At 35.0% G+C, this 12,875-nt stretch overlaps 2 protein-coding genes across 4 annotated transcripts; one reads left to right on the forward strand and one right to left on the reverse strand.

The window, feature by feature from the left end:
- The first annotated feature begins 3,933 nt into the window (after positions 1–3,933).
- Positions 3,934–7,720, forward strand: LOC311283440 (major histocompatibility complex class I-related gene protein-like). Of its 3 annotated transcripts, none has more exons than XR_014626067.1 (6): positions 3,934–4,733; positions 4,876–5,124; positions 5,252–5,518; positions 5,782–6,060; positions 6,147–6,729; positions 6,922–6,985. XR_014626067.1 is itself a non-coding variant. In XM_084397831.1 (6 exons), exons 1-6 carry the CDS (start codon positions 4,679–4,681, stop codon positions 7,002–7,004), a joined length of 1,050 nt encoding a protein of 349 aa, XP_084253957.1. In that variant the 5' UTR covers positions 3,934–4,678; the 3' UTR covers positions 7,005–7,720. The 3 variants fall into 3 exon arrangements, 2 of the variants coding, with proteins under 2 accessions (XP_084253957.1, XP_084253956.1); XM_084397831.1 differs by having other exon boundaries at positions 6,147–6,263; positions 6,922–7,720; XM_084397830.1 differs by having other exon boundaries at positions 6,147–7,720.
- mespab (mesoderm posterior ab) lies at positions 7,299–8,583 on the reverse strand (the record flags this gene model as incomplete). The annotated part of the gene is made up of 2 exons (XM_084396813.1): positions 7,299–7,791; positions 7,909–8,583. 2 exons carry the CDS (start codon positions 8,581–8,583, stop codon positions 7,738–7,740), a joined length of 729 nt encoding a protein of 242 aa, XP_084252939.1. The 3' UTR covers positions 7,299–7,737.
- Between the last annotated feature and the right edge of the window lie 4,292 nt (positions 8,584–12,875).

The following is a 12,875-nucleotide window of genomic DNA, read 5'->3' on the forward strand; positions in this document are numbered from 1 at the left end:
CAGCGAAGGACAGAGTTAGCTAGGGAGAAAATAGTTGCTCGAGTCAATGTGTACGTTTACATTTTAATTACTGTTATACAGTGATGGGTGTAATTAATTACCAAGTAATCTAAATATTGTAATTTAATTAAAGGGTTTACTCTTAATTCTTGTGTAATTTAAAGTAAAATCTGATGTTATTGCATTAGACTATGGAACATTTCTGTATATTTAACATAAAAGGTATATTTTTATACCTTATTTTATATAAATATATATATATATATATATATATATATATATATATATATATATATATATATATATATATATTATTGTAAATGCTCTCCTTGTATTGTTCAAGTGGTTGAGGTTGATATGGGATTTAGTAATTAGTAATAAGTAGACAAATACTTTCTAAAGATAGTCATTATTACATTAATCTAATTACACTGTTGAAGATGTCATTTGTAGTTAGTAATTAACTATTTAAGTAACTATTTTAGAGTAACTTACCCACATGTTATAATATCTGAGATGAAACTGGAAGAACAGTATGTTATTCAGCCTAATTTTAATTTTCATGTAGGTGCAATCCTGCAGGTATTATGGCAGTAGCTGAAAATTAAATATAAAAACATAATTCAATCAGGTAAGGCTTGAGCATATCATGGGTGTAGGCTACCTGACTTTACAAACATTTGATTATTAAGTAACTGAATAGCATCCAGTGTCTAGCAGTGCAGCAGAGCCAGTCACTCCTGAAGATCCAAGGGCCTTCATAAAATGTAAGAGGTTTATATATGTGTTATTTTTTGGCTATTTTTGATATTTCCATTTATTTTACTTTGGGTTATGTTTTTTTGTTTGTCCCAACAGATTCTGATGGTAATATCTGTCTTTTGGAGCCCCCTGTCCCAACAGAACCCCAGGCAGTCGTAAGTCGCCTACTCAATACACCAGAAATTAAATAGTGTTATAAAGTGCACTCGACCAAATGCTCATCTTCACAGGACGACGGGGATAAAGAGTTTCTGCTGCCACAGAGAGGCCTACAGAGGTAATGTTAATATTATGTGTCTACACATCAAACAATCTACACATTCAGATTTTTTCAAATTTTTATGTGGATAATCTAAGTTTAAATCTAAGTATAAATGGGTATTCTTATCTCTCCCTCTGCCCCCAGAGTGTGGAAGAACAGCTGGAGGACGGTCCATCAACTTCTGCTGCACAGATGAACACAGTTCAGTGATTTCCAGTAAATGCCACAGTTGAATTCTGTAGAATTTGTTTAGAACTACATTATGTAACTCTAATCTACTACTGTATTTTCAGTTGCCAGTTAAGGAGTTATATAGACTTCATCTTATTAAAAAAAAATAGAAAAAAACTGCAGTAAAAATAGCAATATTTTATTTATTAATAAAATATAAATTGTATTAATAAAAATGTACTGAAAGAATGAATGAGGTGTTTAAACACCGCTTCCCCTTTAAAAAAGGGGAGGAGACCGATAGAAACTCTGGGTTTACCGAAGAAAACCTGCTCCCGACCAGGTTAGGTTCACAGAGTAAGTTACCATGGTAACTGACTCTGAGTATAAGTTACCTCTCTTTCTGAAACGGGCTTGACTTACTCTGCTTTCTCAGGTTTAACATACCTCCCATTCTGAAACAGAAAACTCAGAGTTTCCCTCATTTCAGGGTTAACATACTCAGAGTTTTCACTTAACCTCCTTTCTGAAACAGGCCCCTGTTCATTCATTCTTGTCAAAGTTACCCGCCGAATTGACAACACACTGACGTCAGACGCACGTCCGTTTACAAACCAATCAATGTCAAGATGCAGCCCATATAGATGACGACAGGACGCAAGTACGTAATGTAAAGTTCTTTAGTGCGCTCGCATAATTGCAATGTGAAACCAAACCAAAACTAACCAAATGTATACAATGTATCAAAACATGACCTTTGGTTCGGACCTTGGTGCGGACTTTCAGGTGTGAAAACGGCCTAGTTTAAAGAGTAACTCTTATGATCACATATCTGTTTCTTCCTTCTCTGCTAAAAAGAACAGACAAAGGCCTGGTTTCACAGACAGGGCTTAGATTAAGCCAGGATTAGGGCTAAGTTAAATGAGGACATTTGAGTAGTTTCTATAAATGTGCCTTAGAAAAAACATTAGGTGTGTATCTTGAAACAAAACAATGCACTGACATATGTTAAGATATATGTTGTTTTCAGTTGAAACAGCTCAAACATGCATATTAGTCTGGGACTAGGCTTAAGCCTTGTCTGTGAAACCGGGTGCTAGTGTCTGAAATACAGTATCATGCAATAGTGTTCAGTTACTGATGCCATTGCAGACATGTGTTATTCAAATTTTATTTAATGGACAAAAGTATCTGTCATGTTTTATTCCACAAGGATGATGACGACAAACGTAGAAGATCCAATTGCAATGTGGTTTTATTGAATAACACATAAGCAGGTGTTCCAAAATGAGACAACACAACGAAACAAACAATACCGGACAATGAACTGAAGAAACTGAAGGACTTAAATACACAAGGTGACAAACTCAAATGCAAACAGGTGTGCTCTAAAACCAAGATAACTAATGAAAAGCAGAAACAAAGGAAACAGGAAACAAAGAGAAACATACTAAAAGACTCAGGGTACGTTTACACGACAACAATGTACTAAAAACGCAAACGTTTTTCCTTCGCTTTTTTCGTGTACATACTGTATGACAACGTTGCAAAACAATCCCGTTCACGCGGATCCACGAAAATGACCAAACATGCTGTATTATGCTGCCAGGCCAGTAGATGGCGATGTCACTTTGTAAAGAAACTACGCATCTATAGACTGAACATGTAATACGTATGCACATGCTGTCACTGTTTTCTCAAATTCACATTTTTGTAGTTTACACGGAGACGATTACGGTATCGGTTTCAAAAACTTTCACTTTGAAAACAAAGTTTTTGTTTTCAGGCCCCTGAAACGCCATTGTCATGTAAATGAACGGCCAAAACGCATAAAAAGTTCTTTTTTTAGTTGAAAACAGTGTGTAAACGGCACCTTAGTAAACATAACCAAAACAGACAAATTGTGACAGTATCCAGTTCACGAGTTCACACTTACAAATAAGTCAGATAGAATAAATGCGTATTTGGCGTGCTGTCCGAGGAGAGGGCTCCAGGCTCGGTATTTGGCCCGAACCCAGAGTACTCCCCCCGTATTCCTGGCTGTAAAAGAACAAGCCAAGAGTGAGGAGTCGGGGTGGTGGAGGGATGCTGAAAACTGTCAAGGAAGTTAGGTGAGTTGACAGAGTGAATATATATATATATGCTTCCTCTCATGCTGATAGGGTAGACATGGTAATTGTTTGATGAGTTGATTGATTGATTGATTGCTTGATTATTTGAACGTGCTCCTCCCAAACTTTGTTAATAAAACATCATTAAAAAGGAGATTTATGGATGTAAAACGAGTAATATTTGACTCATATCTCAACATGTCTGCCTCCATGAGATGACTCACTTCTTGTAAAATAAATCACTGTATTTGTTAAATCGCTGAAGAGTGGAGTATTCATAAAGCAACTATTTATTATGTTTTACACTTTGCTATTAAAAATGACTGTGTATTTTCTCAGTTACTTTAATGCTTCTTCCACAATTATCCCTCTGTGCTAAAAGTATATAGCCTATCTGAAATTTAAATAAAATTGTGATTTAACAACATTGTACATTGCTATTCTTTAAAAGTGAAACGCCAAAAAGTGGCATAACTCTCATGTTAAGGTTGTTAAGGTTGTACTTGTTACAAACCATGTTACCTGACACATACTGAAAGTGTCTGTATAGAGAAAGACATGTTAGAACCTGAAGCTAAAATAGGTGTTTTTCACATAATTTTATTTTTTGACTGTAAAATTCTAAAACAATGTGCTATCTTCATGTGCAAGGTGTCATCTTTTTCAGAAAAAGATAAGCTTTCAACAAATTACAGTTATTGACCATTATTGTGTGTGGTGAGTTTGTAAATAGAATTTAAACTTTCAAAAATAAAAAAAACGAGAATAAATTTACTGATTTTTATTTAGAAAAAAAACCGACAAAATCATGAACGAAAGAAACTAACACTTTAAAGTTGAAAAGTGAACTATAATACATATATACAAGTCTTTTTTGTGACATTAGGTTGCACAGTTTTTTTCATACACGCACACACACATACTTGCACGCATTCATAGGCACCCACACATACACATGAACGCACTACATGCTTAGATACGTGAAAGAGTAATGGTCATCCGCCTCCCAAATTTCATTAAAAATCATCCCAATCCCCTCTTCTGCTGTCTAACACTTCTTTCGCCATGTATTTGTTCGTTTCTTTTATTATTTTATGCAATCCAAAACACTCTAACCTGCCGCGCGTCGTCTCTCTCTGTTCAAATCCTTCCATCCCGCGCTGCTGTCATTTGCAGACAAAAATTCATGACCTTACCGTAATACGCCGTATATTGGCGAAAAGCGTATGATGTCTACTTTCATGAACTATTTGAATTATTTTGATAGTGCAAACGGTTGAAGAGTTACAGTGACATGAATACAGCTTGGGTCAGCTTGGTTGGCTGTGTCGTCGACGACACATCCGGTTTTAAAGGGTGTTAACGAAACAACATGAAATTATTAGTTTTCCTCTGTGTGCTGTCATTTCCATCGGCTGTTTTTACAGGTAGGATTTCATAGAATGTCAACCCTTTTATTTTACACATTTACACAATCTTATTTATTTGTTTTTGTTGTAGGATCTCAACATACTGCCTTTGTCTCAGATTCTGAAAAGAAAATTATTTTTTATATACCTTTTCTCACAGGTTCTCACTCCTTGTCGGTGCTGACAACTTACATTGAAGGAGAGACGCCATTCCCTGCATTTAATGTTTTATATATGTTGGATGACATTACAGTTGGATACTTTGATTCAGAGACGGACAGCTATGTTCCAAGAGGAAATACAACAAATGAAGATGAGGAAGTTGATCACATAAGTCAACTCATAAAGAAAAGATTGCGTCCTTTTATTTTGGATAGACTTGCTGGAAAATTTTATAACACAACAGCAGGTAAGTTCATTGAGACAAATATCATAATCTTTTAAAGCACTGATCTTGGGAGTCATGAGGTCAGTGAGTAATGAAATAAGATGCTGGAGTGTGTTTTGACATCTGATATCGTTCTCGATCTAAACAGGTCCTGTAGTTTTTCAGATACTGGGTCTGTGTGAAGTGTTGGACAATGACAAACCCCGGCAAATGATCACCAAGATTGCTTTTAATGGCTCCACTACAGACGAAATGCATTGTTTTGATGACATGTTCACACATCAAAGCATAGACAAACCATCAGCACTACTTCTGGAGATATACAAATTGCACTATGTAAATGTATATTATCCACGCTGCACAACGGATCTCAGGAGTTACCTTAAAAAGAGAGGAACTCAAGGGAAGAGGAAAGGTATTTCACTGTATGTGCACTGCCAGCCCATAAAAGCAATTACATTTTTTACAATTACAAGTCTCTCTTGTTTCTTTTTCTATGAGTGAACAGATGCTTAATCTTCACAAAATGTTAATCGACATTTTCTACTAGTTGAGAAAATGTAGAAAGTGCTGCAGATTTTTTTTTTTTTTAAGTGTCATAATTGTAGGTCTACTGAATGCTAAAAACTGCATCATAAATGAGTGTATTCTCATATTCATGATTCATGTTTTCTGCAGTGAAACCGCGAGTCAGACTGATTCAGAAAGCAAACTCAGATTCTGGAGGGTTTCGTGTGAGTTGTTTGGCAACAGGATTTTACCCTCGTCACATCAACCTGACCCTGTTCAGAGATGGACAGCCTGTATCTGATCATGAGATCACTGGAGGAGATCTGCTGCCCAATGGTGACGGGACGTACCAGATGAGGAAGAGTCTGGAGATCAGTGCAGACAAACACAAATACAGCTGCTCTGCCACACACCTCAGTCTGGACAACAAACTGCACGTCACTTTAGGTAACTAATTGGTTTTGAGAAAATAATAAAATCTCCCAGTAGTGTTTGTCATTTGTTTGTGTCCTTTTTAATGTGTTTGTTTTTAGAATTTGATCATGGTGAACCATTTAAATCAGTGATTCCCTCAGTGCTGATAGTTTTGGCTCTGCTGTTGGTGTTTGGGACCGGAGCCGTCATATATAAATACAGGAGGAGACGAGCAGGTAGGATCTACTCTGGAAGGAATGAAAAATGCATCCGAAGTCGCACATTTCCTTACTATACAGTAGTGGCGAAAAAAAGTATGTGACAAAAGAAGTATGTGCAAAATAAAAGAGTAGGCAAAAAGTACCCGGATGATATTACTCCCGGCGAGATTCTGAAGTGCACATATAATGGACACTTTACTATCCCATGAGGCCACAGTAGAGGATTTGTGAATGGCGTGCAGTGAAACAACTCAACTGACGCTGGCAGGTCACATGATGCAGATTACATTCATACTACACTCATACTATATAGAACATACTTTACTTTTTTAATGGTTGCAAAGTTGCTTTGCTCAAAATAAGTATACAAACTCAAGAGAGTATATGCGATTTCAGATGCAGCCCTAGATATATCCTCAAGGAATTTTTATTAATGCTTTTTAACTTCCTTTCATATTCTAGCATTATTCCTCTGCTTTGAGTGAGTAATTTGTTTTAAATATTATTTTTCTATTATTATCACATCAGAGTGCAGTAAAGAGTAAAATGTATTGTTTACAATCACAGTGGATTACTGGATGCTATAAATATTATATTTACTTTATAATTTAATAATGTATTAGTTTTCATTCGCACATTCTGTTGACTAATCAACATTTTATTTCATTTTCAGCATCTGAAGAAAGCACTGACTCAAAATCAACACATGAAGCAGAAGAGGAAGTTACACAGATGAGTGAAGCATTAAGTAAATAAATGAATTAAGAACCTCTTCCAATTGTAAAATTAAGATGATTGGATTATTGTAAAAAGTAAAAATATTAACAGTAATAATTCAGTATATACAATCTTGTGATGACAAACAAATCTTTTTTAACATTTTATACAGATGCTCATAGCATTGCCTGCATCTCATTGCTTCTGTAAAGAAAATCATTTTAGACATTTATGCCATTCATTAAAATCTAAAAAGTACAGTATTTCACCATACACTGTAAAAAGATTGTTATAGCCTACATTTTACAAGAAAATACTTCCGTTTTTCTACTAATGTTTAATTCAGTGTGTTACTTGCTTTTTCTTTGTATTATTGGTTAAATTTACTAGAAATTTCTGAATAGAAGTGGTTTCAAAGTAAATCCTATACACCTTTTTTCCAGTGTAGTAGCCAATGAATTCATTGTTTCTTTTTGCAGTGAATTTTCCTTGTTCCCAAGGTTATTATGTAATTAAGTCATTTTTTGTATTTGTGCTCACTAAAATGATTTTATTATAGCAGTGTTTGAATTGTTTTCAAAAATGTATGAGGAAAAAACAAAGAAAATGCAATTTTATCATATATTTTAAAGCATTTAATTGAAAAAGACAATAAATAAGCAATATATACAAATGTAATCAATAGAAAAATATGTTATCTGATAAATAATTACAAATAATTAATGCAACAAACAAATAAAGTCTTGTTTTTGGCATATCCTCTCTGTGTTCTTCATTGATAAAACTGATGGCTGTATGTAGCATCATGTGTTGTTGTGCAGGGAAACTGTTAAAAGAAGAAAAGGGAATTCAGCACACAATTAAATCACTGTGCAACAAACAAATAAAACTTAGTCATTATTAAATAAACATTAAGTATCAGTGTAAAGAAAAGCCTCCTTACCATATAGGATTGTGCATCTCTGAAGTGTGAAGTAGAAGGAAAGTTGTTTTCCATGTGTTGTGTTGAATCACTGAAGGCTGTGAATGTTGGACAGTTCTGGACGTTGTCTTGCACGTGTTCCTCTGGCCCATCCAGACACCAGGCTTCAGTCTGAAGCCTTTCTGAAGTATCTTGTGAGAAGCATCTTGGTGATGTTTCATGGTTGCAAGTCTCAGACTGTTCCAGCTGAGCAGAAAGATACGAGATGTAGCTAATAGTGAGGCGAAGGGTCTCAATCTTGGTCAAGGTTTGTCCAGGAGGAGCCACAGAAGGAGGTAGGTAGTTTCGGACGTGATGGAGAGCTTTGGTCAGATCCCTCATCCTGAGCTTCTCTCTTTCGCTGGCCGTCTGACGCTTCGTTCCAGGGTTTTTGGACCTGGAACGTCTGTTTCCCTCAGCAGGAAGAATTATTCTGGGTTTTTTAACAGGTATGCAGTCGATGTTGGGTTTCCCTGCAGCCTCCAGTTGTCCTCCAGATCTCCAACAGCTCGCAGGAGGAGAAAAACATCCAGAATCAATGGAGGAGCTCGGAGAAAGACTTCCACAGGCACTGAAGTACCCAGCATCAACGCTGGTAGGTGATTCAAACTGGAATTTGGCTCCCTGGAGCATATAAGGAGAGAAGTTAAACTCCATGGTTGTGATCTTTCAGCTGAGGAGATGTTTCCTTCTGGTTCTCTGGTACCTGAGTGAATGCTAAAGAGCTGGAGGCAGAAGCCCAATATATCCAGGATGAAGAGGTGTGATGTTGCACCTCCACAAGGCGCTTAAGAATTTCAAAGCGGCAGAGAGACGTCACACCAGGGGCAGGGGGTCTCTGGGAAAACTCACATCACTTCAAGCACAGGTGGGAGGTGGTAAAATAACATTCATCGGTGCAAGACAAGTTCAAGATACATTCACAATTAAAGAGTTTTTTTCATTTATTTTTATTAATTTAAGTTCAGTACTATGTCACATCATTAAAAAAGCAATCAATGTATAAGTTCCTTTTTTTATAGTTTTAATCAGCAATGCAAAGCTAGGCAAACAAAACAATGCCATTCAATTTTATGTTCCATGTTGCACCAAGTTAGGCAAGTCTTGTATTTTATTGTTTAATTTATTTCATTCTTTTTTTGCGCTTCATTTTTACACACACACACACACACACACACACACACACACACACACACACACACACACACACACACACACATGTTGGGTTTTCATATTTCATGTGGACTTTCCATAGACATCATGATTTTAATACTATACAAACTGTATATTCTATCGCCCAACCCCTAAACCTATCACAGAAAACTTAGTCAAAAACACAATTTAATACGATTTATAAGCTGTTTTCTTCACGGTGACGAAAAAAATGTCAAGGGTTTCAAATATTGCCATCTTTAGACATTTTGTCCCCATAATGTAGGGAATACCTGAACCACACACACACAATTTCTGCATTTTTACATAAAAAACAAAAACAAAATTTAGTATGATTTATAAGCTTTTTTCCTCATGGGGACCAAAAAACAATGTCCCAAAAGTGGAAATTTGGTCCCCATAATGTGCAATCTAAAAAAAATTTTAAACCCATATTAGGGTCATATATGGACAAACCCCACCTTTGGTTTAAATTTGTAATAACTTTTTAAAAACCTGTTAAGTTTGTCCATATTTGACCCAAACATGACTTGAAACAACCCAGTGTTTTTTAGAGTGGGTTTACCATGACCACATTTATTTATGCATTCATTCTTTATACAATTGTTTATTATTTGTTGTAAATGTAAGTTAAGAAATTTAAATGTCTTATGTTCTGCTTTTTATAAAATAGCCTACTTGCTCTCTCAGAGTAACACATCTTTTCGTGAAGTGTGTAGCCTGTAATCTGTCAGCTGTTCACAGGTTTGTGTTTAGACAACTGACTTTTACCTTTTATGACCTCATGGGAACTCAAGAAGGATATAAAAATAAAATAACTAAAAAACGGCATATTTGAAATGGTTGATTTTTAAAACACAGGTTTACTTAACTCAGTTTTACTTTTGTATAAAAATGTAAAATACATGATATAGAAAATAATAAATGTTACTCTGAATTATATAATACATAAATATGATTTTTTTTTATTATTATTATTAAAAGCAACTAGTGCAAAATCGCTGTTTATGACGCATCTGCTTTTCGATTTGAAGCCAGATGAAATATTGCTGGTTGTACTGTATATGCAGTTGTTGTTTTCTTCTCTGAGGTGTAAGGTGAGCTCTTCCTCAGGCCTGGGCTTGTGGATTACAGCTTCAGTGTGAGTAGCTCTGAGGAAATGGTTCCCAGACCACAACGTGTCACTTTTGGCTCCTTCCTGCCCCGTGCTGACCTCAAATAATTAGATTTGGACTGTTCCCAGACAACACACTGATCTGAGACAAGATCAGAAGAAATGACATTAAAAAATGAGAAAGTTCTAAATTCTGAACATGAGGTTAGAAGGGATTTCAAATGTCCATCTGACATAATAGTCATGGTTTCTGCATTTAACACGGCCTACTAGATTAAAAAAATATAGCAAACTCACACAACGCGAAACTAAATAGCAAACGCAAACATTGTGCGCTCAACTCAATTAAAAATGTCACTGGTCACCGTTAATTCACCGAAATGTTGATTTAAAGTCTCAGACCTCCCTTCAAATGAGTTGACTTCTCCCTTTTCAAAGCGTCTTAGTTTTTCCTAAAGCATCAAAGGTCGATTAGCACATCAATGTGAAGTGTTTTTCTTATCCTCGGTTAAATGTTGATTTGAGGTAAACAACTAAATTGTCTAAATCCTTTCCTCCCAGTGCTCTGTAAACTGTGTATTGAGTTGTACATTAGCATATCAGTCACAGGGTCAAGGGTATCTAAAGCAGAGGCCTAGTTCTAATTACTCAGTATCTCGCACCTCGGGACGGTCCTGAAACGCATGCAGCGGCCCGACCCCTCTCGCATTAGAGGATTATGAAGATAAGGATGCATGAAGTTCAGGCTTTTGAAGCCGGGATCATCCACTCCAGACTTAGAGGTGCGAGATGCTCTTTTTTGTTGACCTGTAGTTCATTAAGAAGAGCTTTTATTTGCACAGGCCTGATTAGAACTTAGCTGACGGTGAGGCTTTTGTGGAATGAGCTGGAAAGGCTTTGGGAATATCATGTTATTTCTTTTGTTTTATTTGTATAGTAGAGTTTAAATATAATTTAGCTACAGGGAAAAATGTAATCTGAAAATGTAATGTAAAAAACTAATATAAGTATAAAATATTCATGATTTCAAAATAAATGTTACATGTTATTTAATTTTATTATAATAATATACAAAAAAGATTATTACATATAATATTTTAATAATTTTTAACCTTTTTTTCTGATCAAGATACAAGCTGTATTTAAGTTTCTGACTGATTTGAGTTTTTCTAAATATATTAATGCAATTTAATGATGTAAATGAGAAATTAGACATTTATTTAGCTAATTTAAAACTACATTTGCTTTAAAAAACAAAATCAATTTTGAGATGAAAGCAAAATAAGCATTTTTTCAAATATTTAAACATTATTCAAATATTTAAAAATATACTGTATATGCTAATTATGTGACCTGGCCAAATATAAAGGTATATACATATTTTAGTATGCTTGGAGAGAAAGATGTTCCAATTAAAGGGATAGTTCATTTAAAAATTTAAATTCTGTCATCATTTACCAATCTTTACCATAATTTACAATTCTGTCAGGTTGTTCTAAACCTGTATGAGTTTCTTTGTTCTGATGAAGAACAAAAATATCTTCACATAAAAGAAGATATTTTGAAGAATATTGGTAACCAGACAGTTGCTGTTCCCCTTTGACTTCCATAGTATGAAAAAAAAAACTATGAAAGTCAATGGGGACCAGAATTACCAGCCAATAAGAAAAAAATGTCTAATTACCAGCATTCTTCAAAATATCTTCTTTTATGTTCATCAGTAGAACAAAGAAACTCATACAGGTTTAGAACAACTTGAGGGTGAGTAAATAATGACAGAATTTATATTTTTGGATGAACTATCCCTTTAAGAAACTTCTATCTGTCTCATTTAGTCCTTTAGACCACCAGAGGGCCTCAAAGTTTTTTTTTTTTTTTTTTTTTTTTTTTGTAAAATAATAATCTAAAAAAGGATGTATAAGTTAAATGTCGTTCTTGATGTACAAATGTTCAAGAATAGTATCTTTTTAGGGAGCTTTTCTAGACATTGTCGCCTTTAGTTTACTCAATATGGCACTATTTCCAGTGAAGCTGCTTTGGAAAGTTTTGAACTGCTATTATGAAAAGTGATGTGCAAATAAAGTTGAATTGAAGTGAAATTATTCTAAAATTGGGAAGAAAATCTTTTAATGTTTTGGCTTTTTAATAACAAATAAAAGTCAATTATATCATGTTTTGAAGAACACGTCTTTATCACACTTAATATATTTATTGACATAATTTTCTCACAATTTATACATGGACACATATAGCTGCCTTTATATATTAGGAAGCATTTAACCCTCAAAAAAGGGATCATAATATTTCAATTTTGTCTTGCTTAAGCAATTGCCCTGTGCTGTTTTTCTTTTTCTTTTTGTTGGGTTTTAACTGCATATTAAATTACTATCTGCTGGAATCTGTGGTTAATACTGGCTACAAAAGCCCATTATCAGGATTTGGGGTGTAATTTACATGTTAATGACTAAGGTGAGACTCAAAGCTTCTCCATTAGCACTGTAACTGCCTGTCACTGGGGCCTTTTTTAGATTTCTTTAATTCTCTCCCGTGGCCTCATGGGATTGCAAAGTGCCCATCGTATGCACTTCAGAATCTCGCCGGAAGTAGTATCATCCGGGTACTTTAGCCATTTTTTTTTTTTTTTTTTGAGTAGGCTACTGTG

This window comes from Rutilus rutilus, assembly GCF_951802725.1.
Source record: "Rutilus rutilus genome assembly, chromosome: 23".
Classification (NCBI taxonomy): Eukaryota; Metazoa; Chordata; class Actinopteri; order Cypriniformes; family Leuciscidae; genus Rutilus; species Rutilus rutilus.

Coding starts and splice junctions, on each gene's coding strand:
- LOC311283440 (XM_084397830.1), top strand. CDS start 4,679: ATGAAATTATTAGTTTTCCTCTGTGTGCTGTCATTTCCATCGGCTGTT. Junction 4,734..4,875: donor TCCATCGGCTGTTTTTACAG/GTAGGATTTCAT, acceptor CTTTTCTCACAG/GTTCTCACTCCTTGTCGGTG. Junction 5,125..5,251: donor ATTTTATAACACAACAGCAG/GTAAGTTCATTG, acceptor CGATCTAAACAG/GTCCTGTAGTTTTTCAGATA.